The sequence below is a fragment of the Elephas maximus genome, chromosome 22 (genome assembly GCF_024166365.1).
Source record: "Elephas maximus indicus isolate mEleMax1 chromosome 22, mEleMax1 primary haplotype, whole genome shotgun sequence".
In the NCBI taxonomy this organism is placed as follows: Eukaryota; Metazoa; Chordata; class Mammalia; order Proboscidea; family Elephantidae; genus Elephas; species Elephas maximus.
This window is the reverse complement of record NC_064840.1, coordinates 23,582,564-23,606,793: the sequence shown is the minus strand read 5'-3', so window position 1 is coordinate 23,606,793 and position 24,230 is coordinate 23,582,564. Positions and strand designations below refer to the sequence as shown.

The following is a 24,230-nucleotide window of genomic DNA, read 5'->3' as shown; positions in this document are numbered from 1 at the left end:
AGGTATTTCAAATAGAATCACCTGTGGTGGACAGGTTTCTGCAGCACTTCCAGACTAAGACTAGGAAGAAAAGCCTGGTGACCTATTTCTGAAAATTAACCAATGAAAGCCTTAGGGATCAGAACAGAACATTGTCTGACTCACTTGCTTTGGACACATCATCAGGAAGGATCACTTGCTGGAGGAGGACATTATGTCTGGTGAAGTAGAGGGCCAGCAAGGGTGAGGGAGACCCTCCGTGAAATGAATTGGCACAAGAGCCGAAACAATGGACTTAAATGTGCTGGCTACGGTGAGGGTGTGAGGATGGTGCAGGACTGGGCAACATTTCCTTCTGTTGCACAAGGGGTCGCCATGAGTCGGAGCTGACTCACAGCTAACAACAACTTTTTACAAATACTGTCATACTGCAAACACTGTTCTCCATCCTCCTTTTTTAAATTTAATATTCATTCACTAACTAAACAAATTGAGTGGCTACTATGTGCAGAGACCATTCCGGCGATGAACATCAATGAACTATCAGAAAAATCCTGCTCTCAGGGCTTCCAAAAGAGGGAGACAGGCAATAAACAAAAAAATAATTATATCATCTGTTAGAAAAGAGTAAGTGCCTAGGAGAAGCAGAGCAGAAGGGTTTGGGAGGAGGATGCAATTGTATATAGTGTGGCCGGGGGGAGCCTCATCTAGAGGTGACAATTGAGCAAACTAGCAGGTGATGGAAGGAGTTATGAGGATACCTGGGTTCTTATTCCAGGCCGAGGGGATGGCCAGTGCAAACACCCTGTGCCTGGCCGTTATGTTCGATAAGCAGCAAAGAGGCCAGTGAAACGGGCAGTGTAGGAGAAGGCAGTAGACCAGGCAGGAGGAGGGCGATCCAATCACTTGGGGCCTCTTGAGCCATTGTTCGGACTTTTCAAATCTAAGAGCTGTGAGGGTTTGATGCCAAAAACTGGCATCATGTGATGTTTCAACAGGACCACTGGGATTGCTGACCTTGAAATAAGATAATAGCAAGAGCGGAAGCACAGCGACCAGGTAAAGGGCGAGAATGCGGTCCTGGCTCAGCGTGGTTCTAGTGCAAACAGAGGAGAGAGGGTTCTGGACAAATTTGGAAGGTAGAATCTACAGGATTTACCGGTAGAGCAGATAAAGAGAAACTAGAAATAGATAACCAGAAAAAATCATATTTAATATATTATAAAAATAAATACTTAGACATTGCACATAAACCGTATCCGCGGAAGCCATCGCCACGCCCAGCCATGGCGACAGCCAGCATGGACCACGTGCGCGCAGCTGTTCACGGCCCTCTCGCCCAGACCCCGCCCCCGGACAAGGCCCCACCCCCCGGCCGTCCCGGCCCCAATCACTTCTCGCCTCTCCGGCACCGCCCTCGTTGCCACGGTAATCGAACGGCCGCGAATCTCTCCACTGGCAGCTCCTCCCAGGCTACGCTTCCGTACTCCAGGGCCTAGTCGACCGCCCGTCACTCCGGTGAGACCTTCGTTGCCATGGTGACCTCCTCTGCAAACCGCGTGCGCGAGTCTCCAGGATCATTCCCTCCCAGACTCCGCCCCCTAGCCAGGCCCCCACGCTCTGGCCGCTCCGGCCCCTCCCACCGCCCGCCTACCCGGCACCGCCCTCATTGCCATGGTGATCACCTGAGCAGGCCGCGTGCGGTAGTCTCCCTGCTTTCACGCCCGGCCGGAAGCCAGCAGGTCCCGTGTGGGCCTCGTTGCCATGGTGATCGGCGCCGCTGGCTGAACCCTGCCAAGTCGCTCAGAGCTTAGAACACCTGCAGCCACCGCCGCCGCCGCCGCCGCCGAGGGTGAGTCCAGCTGGCCTCCGCCGGCCCCACGGCCCGCCCTTCCCAGAACCTGGACGCAGCCCGCGGCCCCAGTACTGGCGTCCACCCCAAACCATCGAGCCTGGTCCCAGAGGGCAGCGGGGGAGGACCACACCCTGGGCCTGGGTCAAGGCCACCCTGGAGCGGCGGGGGCGCAGAGCAAGAAGGCTTCCATGGGCGCAGGGGCTCGGTGTGGGCGGGGCTACGGACGTCCGGGGAAAGGCTCCCGGGAGGGCCAGGACTTAAGACTTTAGGGACTCGGCGCAGGGCTCTGCCTCCACTACGCGGGCCAGACGTGCGGTCCGCCTTTTGTGCCAGCCTTACCCGCAAGGTTAGCTCAGAGAGGGCCCCGCTGGTTGGACGCTTGTCAGAAGGATGCAGGTCCCCGACTGGGCAGGCCTGCAAATGAGAGAGGTGGCCTGCCTTCCTGTGTCAGATGGCCTTGCCTGGCGCTCCTGGTGGAGAAGGAGTTGTGGATCTGGTTGAAAAGTGAAAAGTTAGGTGTGAATCATGGCTGTGGGTTCCCAAACGTTTGGACACCTGCCTAACTCTTTCTCCTGGTCCACAGGACTTCGGAAGGATGAGGTCCTCCCTGAGGCCTTTGGGACCGCCTGTGAGCCGGGACCGCATCATCGTCAGCTTCCCTAAGGTAGAGAATCATTGTGCTTGGCTATGGTCCAGTGGGCCCCCAATGCTTGGTGACCCCGTGCACAACGGGACTAAATGCTGCTGGGTCCTGTGCCATCCCCAGGATCTGTTGGGAATCAGGCCATTGTGATCCATAGGGTTTTCACTGGCTGATTTTCAGAAGTAGTTCTTCATGTCTTCTTCCTAGTCCATCTTAGTCTGGAAGCTCCACTGAAGCCTGTTCAGCATCATAGCTACACGCAACCCTCCACTGACAGATGGGTAGTAGCTTCCCATGAGGTGCATTGGCCTGAAATCGAACCCGGGTCTCCGGCATGGAAGGCAGGAATTCTACCACTGCACCCCCACTGCCTCCGAGAGTCACCAGGGCAGCCCTTTATGTCAGCATTATTTTCCTGACACCTCATCTGCACCCAAATTTCCCTGACCAGTACCACCACTGGCAGATAAAGCAGATGGATCAGGGAGGTCTGTCTCTCAGTGGGAGTCCCTAGGTGGTGCAGATGGTTAACATACTCAGCTTAACCAAAAGGTTGGAGGTTGAGTTTACCCTGAAGCACCTCAGAAAAAAGGCCTGGTGATCTGCCAATCATTGAAAACCCTGTAGAGCACCATTCCCTGACACACATAGAGTCATCATGAATCAGGGTTGACTCCATGACAACTGCCATTGGTATTGGCCCCTCATGGACAGACCCTCGGGACGTACCAGACTTCTCCTTGAGAAGCTGGGAGATGGTGTTGACTGGTGCATGGTTGGCCAGCATGTTAAGGGCGTTGCTGGGAGGCAGTTTGACATCAGACAGTCCTGAGTGTGAATCCTGACTCCACCACCGAGCTTGATTGCTATGGGCAAGTGATTCAGCCTGTTGGAGCCTCTGTTACATGAAGATAATTCCACTCACGTTGTGTGTTTGCTTCACAGAGGCACCCTTACAGTAAGTTGTCACTGTTGTTTTTGTTATTATTACTTTTATTAAAGCAGCAAGGACCCTGGGTGGTGCAAACGGTTTGTACTCAACTGCTAACCTAAAGATTGACCGTTCAAACTCACCCAGCGACTCCACGGAAGAAAGACCTGGCAATCTGCTTCCATAAGGATTATAGCCAAGAAAACCCCACGGGGCAGTTCTACTCTGTAACACACGGGGTCACCATGAGTCAGAATCAACCTGATGGTAGCAAACAACAATCAAAGTAGCACTCCAGGTTCCTCACCCCAAATCCCGGCCTTTACCATTTTGCCTCCGTTCCTGCTGAAAACTCACAGCTGTCTTCTGGCTGTGTTAAAATCCAGTACTGACTGCTGTGGGGGGATGCAAGTCAGAACAAGTCCGTAGGGGCTGGTGGGGCAGTCCTCACCAGCACTGCAGATGTCCTGTCCCCAGGCCGTGCCATTCCCAGTCTAGGAATGTATCCTCCAGACATCCTGGCACATATGAGAAATGTGCACCGCAGAGTGTAAGAGCAGGTCAGACACAACACAAATGTCCTCCAAGGAGGCTGCTCGAACAGTGGAGTGCAGGTGTGCCAAGAAGGGGTGCCTCATGGTGCTGATGTGTGGCAAGGGGCCAATGTAAACTGCTAAGTAAAGACGCAAGGATGGAGCCATGAGTAGTAGAGGGTGTGTGGCACACCCGTAGGTGTACAAAAAAGGAGGGAGAGAAAAGAAATGTGGGTTTGTCTATATGTGCATAAAACTTCTCTGGGTGGACATATAACCAGTTGCTGTCAAGTTGTATCTGACTCATGGTGACCCTGTGTGTGTCAGAGTAGAACTGTGCTCTATGGGGTTTTCACGGACTGATTTTTCAGAAATAGATCACCAGGCCTTTCTTCCAAGGTGCCTCCTGGGTGGACTTCAACCTCCAACCTTTTGGTTAACAGCCAAGCACTTAACCATGTACACCACCCAGGAACTTTGTGTACCTTCAGACACTGTATCGTACCTTTTGAATTAGAAGGCCCAAGCTGGGAAGGAGGAAGGAGGTGGCTGCAGGCTCTGGTGATATCAGGTCTGTGGTCATTCCTTTTATCCCTTTTCTGCCATCTCCCTGGAAGTTCTGCACACATCTCAGAGCCCACAGAGAAAGCCTTTTGTGCTTCAGACCTGCAGACCAGGGTTTTCCACCTCACCAGAGGCTCTGTAACCCATTGTTGTCGAGTCAGTTCTGACTCATGGCGACCATACGTGTTACGGAGTAGAACTGTGCTCCATAGAGTTTTCTTGGCTGGAATCTTTACAGAGGAGCCCTGGTAGTGCAGTGGGTTAAGAGCTTTGGCTACAAACCAAAAAGTCGGCAGTTCGGATCTGCCAGCCACTCCTTGGAAATCCTATGGGGCAGTTCTACTCTGTTCCTGTAGGCTCACTATGAGTCGGAATTGATGCGATGGCAACGAGTTTTGGTTTTGGAATCTTTATAGAAACAGATCGCCAGGGCTTTCTTCTGTGGCATCAGCTGGATGGGTTTTAGTCACCACCCTTTAGTTTACTATTGGAGCACTTAACCATTTGCATCACCCAGGGACCCCACTAGGGTCCGGGCAATTTCTTCCTTTTAAGGAGCTTGACAATAGTAATTAAGGGTGGCAGAGACTAGGGTGTTAGGAGCCAAAAGGAGGGAAGCATCACTGGCATAAAGCAGTCCAGATCTCGCGGGGCTGAGGACCCTGTTCACAGAGCAGGAGGCTCAGTAGCAGGGGTGTCACTCACACACAGCTGGGTGGGGCCGAGCTGAGACAGAGGTCACAGGCCAATCTGTGGGCCCCAGTGCACACCACTTCAGATTTGAGAAATTCTTGAGGTCAGGGCAGGCTGGGGCTGCAGAGGCCCATGCCAGCAAGTCCTTCTCTGTATGCTGTGTGACTCAGTTTCCCTGTCTCTGAAATTGGCTTATATGTCCCATTCAGCCTACCTCACCACACTTTTCCAGTCTGTCCAAAGTGAATTGATTGCACTAATGACCCAGTGCTGTCAGGGCCAGCCGCCACTTGAAGCTGTCATGGCAGCCGACAGGAAAACACTGCAGACTGAGGTAGCTAACACTGATCCACATGAAGGTGGGCCACTGGGTTCAGCCAATTGCTCCCGTTACCCATAATCCTTCAATAGCCACATTAACAGGTATGAGCGAGCCCACCTTCCAGATGAGGAAACTGAGGCTCAGAGGGGCTGTGTGACTTGTCCTTCCACCATCCTTCCACTGCCCCTGCTGCCTCGACCACATCTGGCGCTGAGAGGGCAGACAGGCCAGGGTAGAGCCCATCCCTCTGCCTGAGACCCAGGAAGAAACACTAGCATTGGGGGCGGAGTCCAGAGGGAGGGGAGCCATGGGTCCAAGCAGTACCCCTAGGGACAGGTGGGTGGCCTTAGACACAGTGGAGCCCTTCTGTCCACATCCTCACCACGTTCCTTCCTTAGCCTTTGCCAAGTTGACGGCAAAAAATGATGGTTGTCTTTAGTTTTTGCAGCATCATGTTTTTTCTAATTATAAGCAAATGTGCTTTCAATGCATATCAATGTGTCTTCATAGCCATGATCACTTACTGAGCACTTAATGTGTATGCAGCTGGCCCTGTGCCGACGGCTCCGTCGGCATTATCCCATTTGTGCCCCCATGTCTCGGAGGGTTTCTAGAAGGGCAATTAAAGTTAAGAGAGAGGTTGGGAAACTGCCCAGAGGCACACAGTGGGTGAGGGTGGAATGCAGACCTGCCCCTGAGCCTGGACTCTGAAACCCCTGCTCAGCTCTGCCTTCCACAAAATGTGCAAGACGGAGCAGTGTCCCCCAGGACATCTCCCAGGCACAGACATACAATCCAGTGCTGTCCAGGTGACTGGCTCATAGCGAGCCCCTGTGCATCGGAGCCGTCCAGGTGACTGGCTCATAGCGAGCCCCTGTGCCTCGGAGCCGTCCAGGTGACTGGCTCATAGCGAGCCCCTGTGCCTCGGAGCCGTCCAGGTGACTGGCTCATAGCGAGCCCCTGTGCCTCGGAGCCGTCCAGGTGACTGGCTCATAGCGAGCCCCTGTGCGTCGGAGCCGTCTAGGTGACTGGCTCATAGCGAGCCCCTGTGCGTCGGAGCCGTCCAGGTGACTGGCTCATAGCGAGCCCCCGTGGGTCGGAGCCGTCCAGGTGACTGGCTCATAGCGAGCCCCTGTGCTTCAGAGCCGTCCAGGTGACTGGCTCATAGCGAGCCCCTGTGCGTCGGAGCCGTCCAGGTGACTGGCTCATAGCGAACCCCTGTGCCTCAGAGCCGTCCAGGTGACTGGCTCATAGCGAGCCCCTGTGCGTCGGAGTAGGACTGTGCTCCGTAGGGTTTTCAGTGGCTGTTTTTTCAGAAATAGATCACCAGGACTTTCTTCTGAGGCACCTCCGAGTGGACTTGAACTGTCAACTTTTTGGTTAGCACCTCACCATTCACTGTTGGCACACCCAGGGACTGCAGCACGTACGCGCATATGCACACTTTTAAACAAAGATTGCTCAGAGATGCAGAGAAGATATGGGAGGCTAAAGGAGCCTTGCAGCCCTGCCTGTCATCCAGCCTCTGTGCCTTGAGGAGCCCAAGGCCGTCATATGCACACAGTGAGGGGACAGCCACCCAGGTGGACCAACCCTTGCATCCCTGCCTGGGCCCTTTGATCCAGCCCAACCACGCCACTCCTCTTCCAGAGTCCCGAAACCTTGACGTCTCAAGGCCACTCACAGGATGGGGGCTGGACGTGGCAGGGGCATTGGGGATGCCTTAACAGGGCCAAAGTCACAGGCCGCAAGTGGCCAGCAAAGGCTCAGGAGCGGAGGGGAGGGCAGGCATGCTGGGGAATCAGGTGCCCCCTTCACAGCGTGCCTCATGGTTGATGTGTCGTTTCTCTGTCTGTGTCTTCCAGTGGTACACTCCTGACGCCTGCCTGCAGCACAAGGAACACTTCCATGGGCAGGTCAGCGCAGCCTGTGAGCGCGGGGACACGGGTACTGTCGGGTAAGCATTGGGCCCGGGGTGGGTGCGGGGCAGCCTGTAGGCAGAGGGAGCTGCATGAACGCACACATGACAGAGTGGACAGAGAGCTCCCCAACACAAAGCCCAGACTTAATGGTCTGACTGAGACTAGAAGCACCCCGGTGGTCATGGTCCCCAGACCTGTTAGCCCAAGACAGGAACCATTCCCAAAGCCAACTTTCAGACAGGGATTGGACTGGACAATGAAATAGAAAATGATACTGGTGAAGAATGAGTTTCTTGGATCAAGTAGACACAAATAGACTATGTTGGCATCTTCTGTCTGAAGGGGAGACGACAGGGCAGAGGGGGTCAGAAGCTGGCTGAATGGACACAAAAAGAGAGAGTGGAGGGAAGGAGTGTGCTGTCTCATTAGGGGGAGAGCAATTAGGAGTATATAGCAAGGTGTATATAAATTTTTGTTTGAGAGATTGACTTGATTTGTAAACTTTCACTTAAAGCACAATAAAAATTTAAAAAAATAAATAAAGAGCTCCCCAACACAGACGAGACCATAGGCCCAGTACAGACCTGACCCGGATCGGGTGTGCTCTGCTTTATGGACACAGCTCTGCCACATGGAACACTTGCCATGTCCACCCCAGGCCTCAGCACATGTCCTTTTCTACTCCCCTTGTCACCCTCCCTCTTCAGGTCTCAGCATAGCTGTTGTAGTGGCATCTGGAACCTTCTCTGGGCCCCCACTTCCACAACCTGGGCAGGTATCCCTCCTATATGCTCCTGTACCCCAAGTGTCTTACAAAGGCTGTGCCCGCCTTGTCCATGGCACAGCTACACCTTGTGACAGACAGGTACAGGGCCTGTTGTTTCCCCTGTCCCGAGGAGCTCATCAGTATCACACACGTGGGGAGGCCAGCAGAGACACCGGGTGCACCACTCGGGGTTCGGCCAGCCACACGGAGAGGCAGGCTTGGGGCAGAGCGGCCAGTGCGGCTGGGGTCAGAGGTGAGGGGAGTGGTACCCAAGTTTGGGGTGCTGGTTCTGGGCCAGGTGCTGGGCACATACTGTCCGCTCCCAGCAGCACCAGGAGAGAGGGAAACCAAGGCACAGAGCATCTCTGCTACAAGCCCTCAGAAGTACCTCTGTTCTTTCATCTGGGAAGTGAGTGCAGGACCACCCTGTCAAGAACAAGAGGGCAGCCTGGCACAAGGAGACTCACCCCTTCATCTGGGAAGTGGCTTCAGGGTGGATGCAGCCCCTTTGTCTGAGAAGTAGGCGCAGGGTAGATGCAGCCCCTTTATCTGGAAGTGGAGTCAGGGTGGACACAGCCCCACTATCTAGAAAGTGAGGCAAGGACAGATGCAGCCCCTTTGTCTGGGAAGTGAGGTCAGGGTGGACACAGCCCCTCTATCTGGGAAGTAGAGTCAGGGTGGCCCTTGCACACTCTCAGGCACAGAACCGATGCAGGCTCTGTCCCGGAAAGCTTGTGGGGTGCAAGGCTGTCTCACTGACACTAGCTGCCTGCTGGCCCTCGTACCTGTGGCTCCCTGCACATAGGCTATGTTTTCTTGGCACAGGCACCTTGGCAAGGCTCCAGCCCAGTTCCCCTGGCTTGGACACACTTGTGGCTCTCAGTTACCAGGGCCCTCAGCCCAACCTCTTTTGTCCCCAGGTCTGATTCTCAGGACAGGAACTTCGGCCTGCCTGGGGTTAGGAGCGCAGCCCCGGGGCAGCAAGCCCTCTGCCCTCCTCTCTTGGCTGGAATGGGGTTGTCCTGCCTGGCACAGGGGGAGCTCAAGAAGAGATGAGCCTGTGAGGGTCTGAATACCTCTCCCGACCCTGCTGAGCACCACAATGTTTCTTACAGGCTCAGACTCTCCAAGGTGGTGGTCGTCGGGGACCTCTATGTTGGAAAGACCAGCCTTATCCACAGGTATGTCACCAGGGTCCCTTGCCCTGCGCCACCCGCCTGGCACCAGCTGACTGCTCTGCTGTGAGGTTGCACTCCCAGTTGGAGCCACAAGGTTGCCTGGAGGCTATGAGTGGCGGGCCCAGCATGGCACCTAGGGCCAGGCATCATCTCCTGGCCTCAGGGTGCACAGGTGCACCCCGACCCTCTCACAAACAGGCCTAGTCTTTCCCTCACTGTTTCTAAGCTGTGGCATCTGCTTTCCCGGCTGCTGCGGCCTCTCTCCCCAAGTCGTTCTCTCTTCTCCTTGGCTGTTCCCTCCCTGTTGGTGGATGGTTAGGGGCCTCCCTGTCTGTTTTCTTCGCAAAGCTTTTGTATGCATTCCTGTGAAGCCACCTCCAACATCTTACTCCTCCCACAGGTTCTGTAAGAACATCTTTGACCGTGACTACAAGGCCACCATTGGCGTGGACTTTGAGATTGAGCGCTTCGAGATTGCTGGGGTTCCCTACAGCCTCCAGATGTGAGTTTTAGTTGTGTCTCATACATGGCTCATGGGTGGGCTTTCAGAGACCACTGGGTAAGGCACGGAGAGTGGCTCTCAGTGAGCAGAGCCTGGAGGCATGAAACCAGGGCTCCCTGATGCCTTGAGTCCCCGGATGCTTCCTCATCTTCAGCAGTGGTCTGTTGTATCATTAGCTCTGGGGAGGATCCTTAAAGCCTCATAAGTAAGCCCCCTTCGCTAGATGGGTACCCCATCTCCCAGGCTCTGGCTCCAGGCCCTCGTCATGAGCCACTGTTCCCCCTACCTCCTTTAAGAGGTGGAGAAAAGGGAGAGGGTGCATGGGGTGAGTGGGGGGGTGCAGTGGAGGCGGCCTTGCCCCTGTTCACACCCCCTTCCTCAGGCGTCCACACCCCCTTCCTCAGGCTCCCACCCCAGCCTCTTTACCACTACTCTCACTCCCACCCCCTGCCTCTGTTTCCCTCAGTCTGTCTGTCTGTCTTCTTCCCAGACAGACCCTACTGCTTTGCCTTTCGGTGGCCAAGGGCTCCAGCCCCTCCTCTCTGTTTCCCTCGGAACAGCCCCTTCCTCCCCAGCGTCCCCCTTTTCCACCTCATCTGGCATCTGGGGGACTTCTTCTCCTGCTCAAGGCCCTGACACACTCCTCCATGGGAGCCCCTCCCCCTCTTCATGCTGCCCTCACCAGGCCTCTGTTCTGACCCCGCCCCCCTCACGTGCTGCCCTCACCAGGAGCCCTCCCTGGTGTCATACCTGCTTCCATGGCTCCCAACTCTGTCGTGATAACATTTCCAGCTCTGAGAACCCCTAAACCTGGCAGTGCAGCTCTGAGCCAGATGGCAGTGTCAGATCCTGCCTGAGGGAGAGTCCAGGGCCAGAGCAGAGCAGAAGAGGCTGTGGGGAAGCAAGGCTGGGGGCCCAGGGGTTTGGAGCCAGGGGAGCAGATGAGGGGAGGGGGCTCCAGCTCAGGGGAAGACACAGGGCCACATCTAATTAAAGGGTCCACGACAAAATGGTGGGCACTGGCCTGGCTCAGCCTCTCACTGTCAGCCCCCCAAGACCACTCCTACCACTGCCCAGGTCAACTTTAGAAAGGAATGAGTGCATGAAAGAACGGAGCCCCAGAGCCCAGTGTCAGGATGGGTCGCTGGACAGATTTCAGACAGTTGATGTCCTACTCAGTGCTCAGAGAGTTGATGTCCTACTCAGTGCTTAGTCTGAGACTCCTAGTGTTGCTGTAACAGAAATACAACCAGTGAACAGAAATTTATTTTCTCACAGTTTGGAAGGCTAGAAGGCCAAATTCAGGGTGCTGGCTTTAGGGGAAGGCTGTCTCTGTCCACTCTGGGGGAAAATCCTTGTCTCAGTTTCTTGGTGGTCCTTGGAGATCTCCACAGGGCATCTATCTTTCTCCCATTAAAGCTTGCTTCTGTGCCTAATCTGCTCCTTTTATATCTCAAAAGTGATTGGCTTCAAACACACCCTGTGCTGAAATGACTTCATTAACATAACAAAAAACCCTGTTCCCAAATGGGATTGCATTCACACCTATACCAAAACCAAAAACCAAACCACTGCTGTGGAGTCCATTCTGACTCATAGCAACCTAATAGGACAGAGTAGAACTGCCCTATAGGGTTTCCAGGGAGGGGCTGAAGGATTTGAACTGCTGACCTTTTGGTTAGCAGCGGAGTTTTTAACCACTGCACACCAGGGCTCCATTCACACTTGTAGGGGTTAGGGTATACAACACATATTTCTGGGGACACAGAACACATGGCTTGTCTGCTCATCAGTTCATTTGCTGACATTTTGATCTGTTAGTTTTGGAAGGACTGGATTTTTCAGACTTGGCTCCTACATGCTGGGTGCCTGCCCTGTTCTAAACTGGGAAAGAAGATCTCAGTGTGTGCGCCCCTTCCACCTGTTCCCACGAGACACATTACTAATGGATTGCTGTGTCCTGTCCATAGGTCCAGGCGCAGCCTCTGAGCCCTTCTCAACATGGATATTGGAGAGCAAGAGCTGACCAAAGAGCTACAGCTGACTGGTCAGAGCTGGCCCTGTTAGACATCACCTCCCCCAGAGATAAGTGTCCCTTCCAGCTGCAGTGTTGACAGTGAAGGGTGCCCAATCACATGTAAACAATTAGCAGACCACATGGGAGGCCCAACCTGGGGTCCTAGCCAGTTCACAGGCTCCTCCATAGGGGGCTTCCTTATCTTCAGGATGAGCAATGTCATAGAGCATCCTCTCTGAGTGCTCTCACATTCATCTGGGTGGTGGATCCAGCAGGGGATCCCCCATGGGGCACCTATGGGGTTGGGGGACTGGCTAACAGCAGACACATCCTAAAACCCACAAAGCTGGCACTCCATTTACACTTCCAGCACAGTGCTTGGTACACTGTGCTCTGTCTGGCAGTGTTTTTGCCCATCTTTCTTGACAAATTATGAGCTTCTTGAAGGCAGGGACCATGACCTATTCCCATAATTCCCCATCCACCAACTCCTGGCACTGAGTTGAGAAAGTGCTACTTAATCATAGCGCTATTGCTGACTTTAGCCCCTTCTTGAAAGAAAAAATACTTGAAGTAGTCTCAATGCACATGGGAGGTGGTGGCTGAATGTTTTTCTTTAAGAGGCAGGAAGAGAAGGGGCAAGGGCGAGGAGCAGGAAGAGCGGAAAGAGCACTGTGCTGGCAGACACTGGGGATCTAAAGAAGAATGAAGCAGGGTTCTTGACTTCAAGGAACTCACAGTCTAGTTGAATACTCCTGGAATGCCTCCCGTCTTCCTACAAGAAATGGAAGAGCCACCGACAATCCTAGCTGAGTAGGACAGAAAAGAAGAAGAGTGAGGGGTTGTTTTATTCCCTAGCAGAATAGACCTGGAAAACGTAAAGCCTTTCCTTCCTCAAAATTAGCCCAGTCATCCCTATTTTATTCTTGTGACTACTATCAATCTCAGCTTTAACACTGTGCCTCTACCCACCACCCATATATAGGATAACATGCAGAACGTAACTGAGAAAAATTAATTTTCTAAGAAACATTTCAACTTTGTCATAGATAGATTTTCGGCACAGACCCTTTCAGGGTCTGCCCACGTGGCCTCCATGCCCCAGTGGCCTAGACCACTGCAATGTGTGTACCTGCCCCTCTCTGCATCTCTTTCTTCTCTCCATTGCACAGCTGGGACACGGCGGGGCAGGAGAAGTTCAAGTGTATCGCATCTGCCTACTACCGGGGCGCCCAGGGTGAGTGGTGGGTGTGGCGGGCCTCCAGCTGCATGGGCAGGAGCTCCTGCCGGGTTCTCTGTGTGGCACCAGTGTCTGTCCTCTGAGAGCCACAGGGCGGCAAGCACCCGGCCAGTCCTTGGGAGGAGGTGCCCTCCAGCAGCCACAGCCTGAGGGCCCAGAGGGGGCTTGCTTTAAGTCTTCAACTTAGAGAGACGGATGGGCAGTGCCTTTCCTGAGGCCCCAGCCAGGTAGAACCAAGTCAGCTCCAGGAGGAGATGGGGGAGGCTTGTCCTGTCTTGGCAGGCAGCATGCTGGGACCCTGCCACACAGGCCAGAGAGGAGGTGAGAGGTGGGCTGGGGAGGACGTATAGCCCCAGGTGTTAGCTGGCAGGGCTCAGTGCCTCTACCTCCACTGCTGAGGGCAGCAGCCCCTCAGCCCCACCTTCTAAGAAGAAGTCAGTGATGGATTTCAGTGGGAGATGTGAGAGAAACCCGTCTCAAATTATGAGGTACGGTATGTCACCCAGCTGTTGTTATTTTTCGGTGCGGCCGAGTCGATTCTGACTCGTAGCAACCCTAAGTACAACAGAAGGAGACACCGCCCGGTCCTGCGCCATCCTCTCAGTCGTTGCTATGTTTAAGCCCATTGTTGCAGCCACTATGTCAGTCCATTTCATTGAGAGTCTTCCTCTTTTTCACTGACCCTTTACTTTACCAAGCATGATGTCCTTCTCTTGGGACTGGTCCCTCCTGATAACATGTCCAAAGTACAGGAGATGAAGTCTTGCCATCCTTGCTTCTAAGGAGCATTCTGGCTACACTTTTTCCAAGACGGATTTGCTCCTTCTTCTGGCAATCTGTGGTATATTCAATATTCTCCCTCAACATGATAATTCAAAGGCGTCAGTCTTTTTCAATTTTCTTTATTCATTGTCCAGCTTTTACAGGCGTATGAGGCGACTGAAAATATCATGGCATGGGTCAGGTGCACAGTAGACCTCATGGTGACATCTGTGCTTTTTAACGCCTCAAAGTGGTCTTTTGCAGCAGATTTGCCCAATGTAATACGTCATTTGATTTCTTGATGGCTATTTCCATGACCATAGATTATGATCCAAGTGAAATGAAATCTTCGACAACTTCAACCTTTTCTCTGTTTATCATGCTGTTACTTATTGGTCTAGTTGTGAGGATTTTTTTTTTTTTTTCTTTATAATGAGCTGTAATCCATACTGCGGTGTCACCCAGCAGCAGTGTGGAAATCATAGCCTTCTTAATGTGATAAAGACAAATACAGGGAACCAGCCACAAGCAAGCACGTTAGCTGTGGGCTGGCATACCAGCTCTGTTGCGTCCGCTGTCTACCGTGTGTCCTGTGCCTTTTGCCCCTTTGCCCCTCCTCACCTCTCCTCGAGGGGATTCCCCTGAGGGAGAGCGTGTGTGCAGGCCTGGCACACGTTTGCAAATGCAGCAGTTTTCCACTGCCACGACCTCCTTCGTGGCCATCCTCCTCCCGTAGGCCCCTGGCGGCCCCCAGTCCAGGTGCTGAGAAGCCCTGTCCCGCCTAGCTCACATCCCCAGGAGGCACCAGAGAGCAGACCTTTGCTGGGAATATGGTATGCATGGGGCTCCCCCAGGACCCTTCAAGGAGCCCAGCACCCTCAACACTGTGGGATTGGGTGGGCCAGTGACAGAGGAGCTGGGGAGCATCTCTCGTTCTTGCCCACCTGCCTGCCCAGAACTGTTTCCATAACAACTGCAGCTGCCACTGAGGGAAATGGGCTGCCTCCAGCCTGAGCACAGAGTTCTAAGTACCTGCCTTCAGTTAGTCCTTCCACCAGCCTGAGAGTTAGCATACTGCAATCACCACTTCACAGGGGGACAATGAGGCCCAAGTCCCCTCAGCCGGAAGTGTCTCTCTGCCACCAAAGCCCTGCACTTCCCACCCACTCATCCTGCCTCCCTGAATTCCATGTGCCTAGATGCTGGTGCAGGTCAGGGACGGTGGCCCAGCAGTGCGGGGGGGTGGGGGGCAGGCCTACAGGAGCCTCCCTTGTCACTAACAAGCTCTCGGTTTCCCCACAACCAGTGATCATCACGGCCTTCGACCTCTCTGATGTACAGACCCTGGAGCATACCAGGCAAGTCCAGCTCAGCGGCCCCCACGGGCACCCCCATGCCCAGGCATCCAGTGTCAGCCGGCCTTCGCAGTGACAGTGTGAGGACTGGTGCTATATTTGAACTCCACTGTCCGCAGACATTTGTTATCCATTTGCCTTATTGTCTCGAGATTCACACCCTCTATATCAGAAGGCGGGGCAGCTCCCAGCATGCAGCTAGTGTGGTCACGCAGCTGCACCCAGAAGCCTGCTCTCTGTGTGATGCTCTGTGGTCGCTGTCTTGAAACTCTCATTGTTTTGAACAAGGGGTCTGGCATCACCAGCACACACTGGGTCAGTCTGCAGGGACGTGATCTGGTACTTGCTGCCTTGGGCAGAGATCTGGTCAAGACAGCTGGCACCGTGACCAGTTCCGGGAAGCCATCCTCTGTCTGCCTGGGATTGCCCAGCTAATGGGATCAAAGCCCCTGTAAAACCAGTTGCATTGAATCAACTCTGACTCATGGCTACCCGAGTGTCAGGGTAGAATTGTGCTCTGTAGGGTTTTTGATGGCTGGTTTTTCGGAAGTAGGCCATCAGGCCTTTCCTCCAAAGTGCCTCTGGGTAGATTTGAACAGCTAACCTTTGGTTGGCACTGAGCACATTCACCATTACAACACCCAGCATCTCTCACCATCGTTTGGGCATTCATCCCAGGGTCTCCCAAACCCTGTAAGGGAGGCCGGGTGATGGTTCCAGTTGATAGATGAGAAGCCCAGTTCTCACCCAGGGCACAAGGGCAGGACGACAGTCTCCCCTCCCTGACCAGTGCCCTTGCCCACCCAGTCCATCTCAGGCCCTGAAGCTGCAGGACCAACATCTGCTCAGCAGCACAGCACAGTCCCCCCTCCAATCCCTTTTGCTCCCTGCCCCAAGCCCTGGGGAGGACCCAAGTCTGTACCCCTACCCCTGGTCTGCCTCCGGCTCCCTGGGTGGGCGGCATCTCTCAGCTGTCTCCCCTCTTTGGTCCAGGCAGTGGCTGGAGGATGCACTGCGGGAGAACGAGCCAGGCTCCAGTGCCATCTTCCTGGTGGGGACCAAGAAGGACCTTCTGGTGAGCAGGGTAGCGCTGGGCCCAGGCTGGCCTCCGGAAGTGCTTCCTTCAGCTTCCTGCACGACTCAAGGGCGGTGGGGGCCCTGGTAGGCCCAGAAAAGGGGTGTTCTTCCATATGGGAGGGCCAGCTGGCACTGGGTTTGCCAAGGACCTTGGATCTCGTCCAGTACTAGGGCTGCCCTTGGCGGGGCCAGGAGCCAGCACGGGGAGGGAAGACAGCATGGCAGGAATCAGGGCTGCCTACTCCGGGGTCTCCCTGCAGGAGGGACTGGAGCACTGGGTCACAGAGACCGTTTCTGACCCTTTGTTTCTCCCAGTCAGGGGCTGCATGTGCTCAGGCTGAAATGGAGGCCGTGCGCCTGGCCAACGAGATACAGGCCGAGTACTGGGCAGTGTCAGCCAAGACAGGTAAGTCAGGGCTGGGCTGGTGTACCATCATGGACGCAGGGTCCCTGGCAGGCCATGGGATTTTCTTGTCACATGCTCAGCAGCTCCAGCTCAGCGCTGGCATCACAACAGACTGTTAGGTGCCATGCAGGACCATCCTTGCCCGAGAGCAGTCTCCTTGTCCCTAGAAGAGACTAGTAGGCTGCTTCACAGAGGGGGTTGGGAATCCTACCCTGTGCCAGCAGACTCTTGAGCACAGCCATCACCACCACCTAGAGGCAGGTCCTGACCTGTCCCAAGGAAGTCCCTTCCAAGGTCACAGGGAGGAAGTGGAGGAATGGGGTCCCTCACCTGTAACCATCTGCTCCTGGCCTGCAATACCATGTGTCACACCCAGTATGGCACCATAATGGTGCTCCTGGCCCCTCCCCAGGCCCCATCTGATGCTGAGACACCACTCTTGGCCACGATCCTCCCACTCCGCACGCAATCTGCTCTGACCACACTGGGCCCGGCCACTGCTAACCCTGCCAGGCAGAACGACAGCGTCTCCAAGCCCCCATCTCCTCTGAGAAACATGATGCTGTCCATCTCATTGTACTTTTAATGAAGAAACGTTTTAAATGACATAATCCATATGTATCCACTGATGGCAAATTAGAAAATGCAGAGAAGTAAAAGCAGACCTTTAAGACCCCAGGCTGTTAGGGGTGAAATGAAGCAAACTTGCCATGCTTGTTGTACAGTAGGGCTTGCCTGGGGGAGGAGTACAGCGGACATCTGGCCAGGAGCTAGGCAGTGACAGGAGCACTGGAGTGAGATTGCCATCTGTGGTCCATGCTGGCTCCTCTGCCCCTCCTGACACAGCTGAGACGCCTGACTCCTTACCAGAGCAGCATCCGCATTCTCTGAGCTCACTGTGGGCCCCAGAGGACTGCCGTGTACAGCTGTGCAGGTTGTGAGCTGTGCAAGGATGGTGAGGGGGCTGGATGCAGCCCACGCCCCGAGGGCAACTGCCTCTACCCAGAGGAGGGTGCATAGAGGCTCTGTACGGTGGCCAGCCGCACATTAGTCCTTGCAGCTACCCATGGGACAGGTGCTGGAAAGGACCATGCTAGCCGGCACGCAACTGTCTTGATCTCCACATGTCCCCATCCCTGGCCCATAGTAGGTACTCAGTAGCGGTTGCTGGGGCCCAAGGCTCAGAGATCTGAGCAAACTGCTGGGTCAGGGGTCAGGGCCAGGGATGCTGGAGCCAGGTGGGTGGCTGGAATGTGGGCTTGCCCCTCCCGCTCCCCAGGCAGCCCCCCATTGCAGGGGTGCTGCTGGGCAGGGCTGTGCCCTGGTGTGAGTACTATTGCTGTCAGGGTGCCCTGCTCCTGCCGGCACACACCCAGGGTCCTCTGCGGGTGAGGGCACAGGGGAGTCACCGTGCCTCTGCCCACAGGGGAGAATGTGAAGGCATTGTTCAGCCGCGTTGCTGCCCTAGCGTTCGAGCAGTCAGTCCTGTGGGAGCTGGAGAGGAGGAGCAGTGCCCAGCCCCAGGTTGGCGACGCAAGCCTCATCCGTGCGTACCAGCCAAGTGCCCCCCACAGCCCCCTACCAGGTACCCATTTCCTACCTCGCCACCCCACTGTCCTTCCTTCTGTCACTCCTGCCTCACTGCAGACTCCCAACCCCCACTGCCACCCCCACACCTCCCCTGGCTCTCCCCATCCTCCGGCAGCCTCCCCGCCCATGTCTTTGCCCTCTCTGTTCTGCCCTGGATGCCTCCAGGCTCTTGGCCTATGCCCAGCTCAGGAAGGCCTGGGACAGTGGGCCTGGGGCTCGGGAGCCACCAGAGGGCACCGGGCCCTGCCCACTGTCCACTGCAGGGAACTTGGTCAACACCACATGATTCTCCCCCCGCTTGCAGGAATGGAGGGGAGTCCACCTGAGGCCCAGGAGACTGAGAGGCCCTCAAGCCTGGGGTGCTGTTAGTGGGGCCCTGCGCTGGATAACTCTACCGTGCACACACGGGCTGCGTGCCCATGACCACAGAGGACAACGTGGAACCTGTACATGTCTGCCACCAGGGGCGAAGGCCTTGCCCCAGCTCTTCCATGACCCACTGCCGAGCCCGGCTCACCACCTCTCTGTGGCGGGTCAGGATCAAGGAGGGCTCCCACCAGCTCCCCAGGGCCTCACTGCTCAGTCCGTGAGGCACTACAGGATCACCTGGAAGGCTATCCACTGGCAGGGTCATCAGACAGTCCCTCCTGTCCTGAGAGGCCTTGACCCCTGCCCCACATCCCTAGCCCACATAGACATCACCCATTGATCCTGACGCCTTTCCCAGGCCACCCTGATGTCACCTCCAGATCTTTCTCCACACGGCATGCAGGTGCTGGACATGCCATCGTCAGTGCTGAGGGAAAACCCACCTGCCACCTCACCTGCACCCTGCCTCAAGGGTCCTGTTGTCAGATAGGACTTGGAATTGGTGTCTCGGAGCTTGGAATCCCTGAGCCCCAGCCTAAGACCGACTCCCAAGGTGGCTATGGGCGAGCACTGCCCCCAGCAGAAGGCGAACAAGCAGGGCTCCCGAGACTCTCTGGTGCCTCACACTCCCTGGGGCCTGCACTTGGGCCCCCCAAACACTGACTGTATGTTGGCCATGCCCGCACAGTGGCCTGAGGGCGACACTGCCTGCTCAGCCTCTGCAGCTGTGACCCTGACTCCTGTGTGGTGCTGGGACCCGGGTGCCAGGGCTGCTGCTCACCTGTGTCCTCCCCACTGCTCCCTCCCAGAGGTCCTGAGTCACAGCCAGCAGGACCCAGCCCTTTGCAGAAAAGTGCTAGGGTACAAGGGAGCACTGGAGCATGTCTCCTAGAACCCCTCTAATCCAGGATGCTCCCTGTCTCCACCACTTCCTCCTGTGTACCTAGGAAAGGTGGGAGTACCCACGACTCCCCCAGCTATGCCCAGAGTGCCTGCCCCACAGCCAGCACCCTGTGCTCCTGGCCTGTCACGTGACCCCACCCCTCAGTACTGTTAACTGCCCACCTGCCCCACTCACCCTGCCCTCCTCTGCCATGGGCAGGGGGCCCATCAGGTGTCCCGGTCTCCTTTTGTAGACAGTGAGGCTTCTGTAGGCAGCAATTTGGGCAACGTGGTCTCCTGGTGCCCTGAGTGGTACTGGCCATGTAGTGCCCAGTCAGTGCCTACCAACTTGGCCAAATGTCTGGTGTTCATTCCCCTTTCACTGTGTTTTTAGCTCTATTTTTAAAATTCATATATGTATATATATATACATATATATTTTGAGTCCTTGGTTGGTACAAACAGATAACACACTTGGCTGCTAACCAAAAGGTTGAAGATTCGAGTCCAACCAGAGGCAACTAGGAAGAAAGGCCTGGCAATTTACTTCCAAAAAATCAGCCAGAGAAAACCCTATGGGGCACAGTTCTACTCTGACATACACAGGTCATTGTAAGTCAGAATCAACAATGGCAACTGGTTATTTTATATATATATATATATATATATAAATTTCAAACACTTTTAAAAGAATTATGAGCCTATCATAAACAAGTCAAGCAGTACAAGTGTGTAGCTTACGCCAGGTAAGCCCACCCCCAGCCACGCTCCCAAGGTAAGCACGGCAGGCACTGCTCACGGTTGGCAGGGCTCCCATTGTGCTGTGTTCTGCATGTACAGCCACGTGTATGTTGGCACCTTTGGTGGTGGTTTTCCCCCGTGGCCTCGTGCTGCCTGTGCTCTCCGGCAGTCAGGAGCCCTCATGCACTGCCCCAGGCCCCTCCTGGCTGGCAGCTGAGCTGCCTGGTACTGCAGCGGCTGCACAGCTTCCTTCGCGAGTTAGGACCACAATTGGTTTCTCCAGCCCCAATACAGGGAAATTAGGTGGGGTCCAGCTGTTACCTTTCACGGTAGCGCTGCAGTGGCCACCCATGCGGGTGCAGGTACACACGCAGGACTCCCCAAGGGGCGGTGCAGGGCCTTCTGTAGGCCATGTCCCAGGCCTAGTCCCCTAGACACAGCATTAAGGGGCAGTCATATCACAGAGCAGGAGAGCCAGGGGCTGTCCCCACGGCTCCCCAAGCCACAGGCCCAAGGATGGGGGTGGGGGTGAGTGTCCTGCCAGCTGAGCCCAGGCCCTGAGATGTTTTGTGTGTGCCCGTGGTCCTGGATGTAACTTGCCTTGTTCCCCATGTCAGTGTGCCATCTGGTTCCTGCCACCTTGCCGACACAGGAATGGCCACTCGGGCTTCAGTATTTGATCTGGGCAGAGAGAGGGTGGGCTCTCCAGGCCAGCCACTGCAGGGAATGTAGGTACCCCGTCCTCCCCATTCTCCTCCCTCCACCCCAGGCAGTGTGCCCCCAATCCCTGCAGTGCAAGTGCACACATGCTCCAGAAACTTCGCCCTGCCTTCTCCCCTAGGGAGCCTCATTTGGTCACAGCAACCCTGTTCCCCTGCTGAACAGAAGAGGAAAGCAAGCTCAGCGGTAACATGAGGGGACAGTCTGAGCACCTTCTCCACACCCTGGTCAGTCCCTCCTTTGCCCCCACCCCAGGGTGGAGTCTGCCCCCACTGGGAATCCTGCTCCTTGTCTCTGTGGTCCCAGATGTCAGCCCCCCCACCAGTCCCAGCACCAGCAGCCCAGGGTTGCAACCCAGAAAGGGGGATTATTAGTGAAAGTGCCCCCCAATCACACCCAGCCCTTCCATCCCCAGCAGAGCCAGGAGACAAGCTAATTAATGCCCCCTGCCCTACTCTCCAACCCTGAAGCCCAGGGGATGAAGGCCCCGCGGTGACAAGGACAGAAGAAGGCTTCAGGGCACGACTCACTCTCAGCCTCCTTCAGTCGTGCCCTGGGTTTGTGCTGGAATGCAGAGGAGGCCCTGGGCTCCACTCGCATTTCAGCCCGGGGAGAGCGGCAACCACTCCCAGATGGACCTCACTCTCCCGGGAATTGGCAGCTTCTTGAGCCGGGAGACCTGAGGTCTGGGTAACTGAAACCTAGAGATGGTAGGTTACTTGTCACAAATCACTTGTTAAGTGCCATTGAGTCGACTCAGAGTCGTGGCAATATTCTGTACGACGGAGGGGAACGCTGCCCAGGCCTCTGCCATCTTCATGACAGTTGGTATGTCTGATTCCATTGCTCTGGCTATTGTGTCAATCCATCTCATTCTCTCTGACCCTCTACTTCACCAACCACGATGTCCTCGTCTCCTGATGACGTGCCCAAAGTAAGTAAGCCCAAGTCTCGTCATCCTTTCTTCTAAGGAGCACTCTGGTTGCATTTTTTCTAAGCCTGACTTGTTCATTCTTCTAGTATATTTGGTATTCTTCACCAACACCATAATTCAAAGCCATCAATTCTTTGGTCTTCCTTTGTCATTGTTTAGCTTTTGCGAGCATATGAAGTTACTAAAAAGACCATGGGTTGAGTCAGGCACACCTTAGTAATCAAAGTGACACCTTTGCTTTTTAACACTTTAAAAAGATCTTTTGCAGCAGATTCGCCCAGTGCAATACGACTTGATTTCTTGAGTATTGCTTGCACGGGCATTGATTGTTGATCCAAGAAGAATGAAATTGCTGACAACTTCAATTTTTCTTCTTCATAGGTGGACAGAAGATCAGTTAAATGCACTTGCTCGTTCAGTGCTCCTTGGGGCCTTCTCTCTGACCTGGTCCTCTGCATTCTCCCATGCTCCCATCCCCACAGCCCACTGGGCGGGGGCCAGCAGCCTCACCATCTGTGAGTGTGCCGAGGCTGCATGAGGGACACTCAGGACAGGCTGAGACTTGGAGGCAGCCCTATTCAACCCTTACACCTGGGCCCAGGAGGAGCTGGGAGGTAAAGGAGCCATTCCAGGTCCATGGGGTCTGCAGAGGGGATATGTCCACGTGGTGGCCCAGGGTGGTGATGGGGGGGGGAGCACTTTCAGAAGGAGAATACAGCTCTGGAAGAGCCCAGAGGGAGAAGAGGCTCAAGAAGACCAGTGGGCCCTCAGCTTGGGCCCTGCCTGAGATAAGACACCCCCAGCAGCTCTACCCAGCAGTGCCGAGATGCTTCTGCCATCTGCTGTGGCCTCCCAAGTGTCACCTACCATATGGCCCGGGCACCCCCAAGGGAGGCTGATGGCAGAGGAGAAGTGTGATTCTCACCACAGCCTCCTTTTGCAGCACAGATCCTCCTGGCCCCCACCCTCCCCTGGGTGCCCCCCTGTGTCTAGGGCCACCCACCACCTGTCTGAGCCCGTTCCCGTGCAGCACCAGAGTGGGCATGGGGCACCTGCCCCTGGCTGACGTCAGCTTCACTCAGCCTACCTGCCCCTCCACCTTCCCCAACTCACCTCCCCTGAGGTCTGCCTGCCCAGGACCTAGGGACACTCCTCACCCACCTCCTCGCCCTCTCCTCACCATAGGGGGCTGGCATTCCCTCCCCTGTGGCAGCCCCCATAAAGCACAAAGACAACCCCAATATCTGCTGGACAGAGAATGGATTGGGGCAATGGCTGTGCCCTTAACCCTTGAGCTAAAAGTTTTTTTTTTTTTCTATTGTGGTGAGTATATACATAATAAAACATAAATCATCTTAACAGTTTCTACCTGCATAATTCAGTGATGTTGGTCCTGGTCTTCAGGTTGTGCAGCCATTCTTACCCTGATTTTCTGAGTTGTTCACCATCATCACCACCTAAGTAATCACTCCCCTTTCCCCCTCCTCCCTGCTGGTAACCATTAATCTTTGGTTTGTATTTATTTGCTTATTTTGCGTAAGGGAGCTCATACAGTATTTGTCCTTTGGCGACTAATTTCTTTTGCTCAGCATAATGTTTTCTAGGCTCATCCATGTGGCGTGCATCAGGACTTCATTTCTCTTTATTGCTGAGTAGTAGTCCACTGTGTGTGTACCACATTTTGTTTATCCTTCGTCTGTTGATGGACATTTCAGTTGTTTCCACCTTTTGGCTATTGTGAAAAGTGCTGCAATAAACATTGGTGTACAGGTTTCTGTTTGCATTCCTGCCTTCACCACTTCTGTAAGGAGCGGGATTGCAGGGTCATATGGAAGTTGTACGTTGAGCTAAAAGTTCTCACTGCGTTTAATAAAGAGTAACAAGCTTTGCACCAGGTGAGACACTGGAGACACAGCATAAGACACACCTGGAAGGTTGATGGATTGGTGGTGAAGATCAGCCAATAAGAAACCACAGCTCAGGGTGGCAGGAGCTCAGATGGGAGGGGGAGACAAGGGCCATAGAGTGCCTAGGTGGGGGTGCACATTACCTGGGCCTGGGTAGACCAGGACAACTGCCGGCAGCGAAGTTTCACTGATGTGGGAAGGACGAGGCCATGACGAGTCTGCAGTGCTGCCCAGGTGCTGACGTGACCCTGGGCTTGCATCCTCTCTGTGAAGCCAGTGTGGACCCTCTTTACAGAACCGGTTGCTGAGGCTCAGTCGGCACGGGACAGCCAGCTAGGCTGC

The 24,230-nt window shown here is 54.9% G+C and overlaps 1 protein-coding gene across 7 annotated transcripts; it reads left to right on the top strand.

The window, feature by feature from the left end:
- Positions 1 to 1,602: 1,602 nt before the first annotated feature.
- RAB36 (RAB36, member RAS oncogene family) lies at positions 1,603 to 23,746 on the top strand. 7 transcript variants are annotated; one of them, XM_049866577.1, is made up of 13 exons: positions 1,604 to 1,831; positions 2,418 to 2,498; positions 7,386 to 7,477; positions 9,324 to 9,389; positions 9,787 to 9,888; positions 13,078 to 13,142; positions 15,214 to 15,269; positions 16,260 to 16,337; positions 16,655 to 16,745; positions 18,172 to 18,330; positions 18,640 to 21,055; positions 21,169 to 21,274; positions 21,518 to 23,746. In XM_049866577.1, the coding sequence occupies exons 2-11, from the start codon at positions 2,430 to 2,432 to the stop codon at positions 18,702 to 18,704; spliced, it is 843 nt and encodes a 280-aa protein (XP_049722534.1). In that variant the 5' UTR covers positions 1,604 to 1,831; positions 2,418 to 2,429; the 3' UTR covers positions 18,705 to 21,055; positions 21,169 to 21,274; positions 21,518 to 23,746. The 7 variants fall into 7 exon arrangements, with proteins under 7 accessions (XP_049722535.1, XP_049722534.1, XP_049722530.1 ...); XM_049866573.1 differs by having other exon boundaries at positions 21,466 to 23,746; XM_049866575.1 differs by having other exon boundaries at positions 21,463 to 23,746.
- Positions 23,747 to 24,230: the final 484 nt, after the last annotated feature.

Bases quoted from the DNA above. Each gene is read 5' to 3' on its own strand.
- RAB36 (XM_049866576.1), top strand. From the start codon at position 2,430: ATGAGGTCCTCCCTGAGGCCTTTGGGACCGCCTGTGAGCCGGGACCGC. The intron at 9,889-13,077 runs GTGAGTTTTAGT...TCCATTGCACAG, and splicing joins GTTCCCTACAGCCTCCAGAT to CTGGGACACGGCGGGGCAGG. The intron at 15,270-16,259 runs GTCCAGCTCAGC...TGGTCCAGGCAG, and splicing joins CCCTGGAGCATACCAGGCAA to TGGCTGGAGGATGCACTGCG.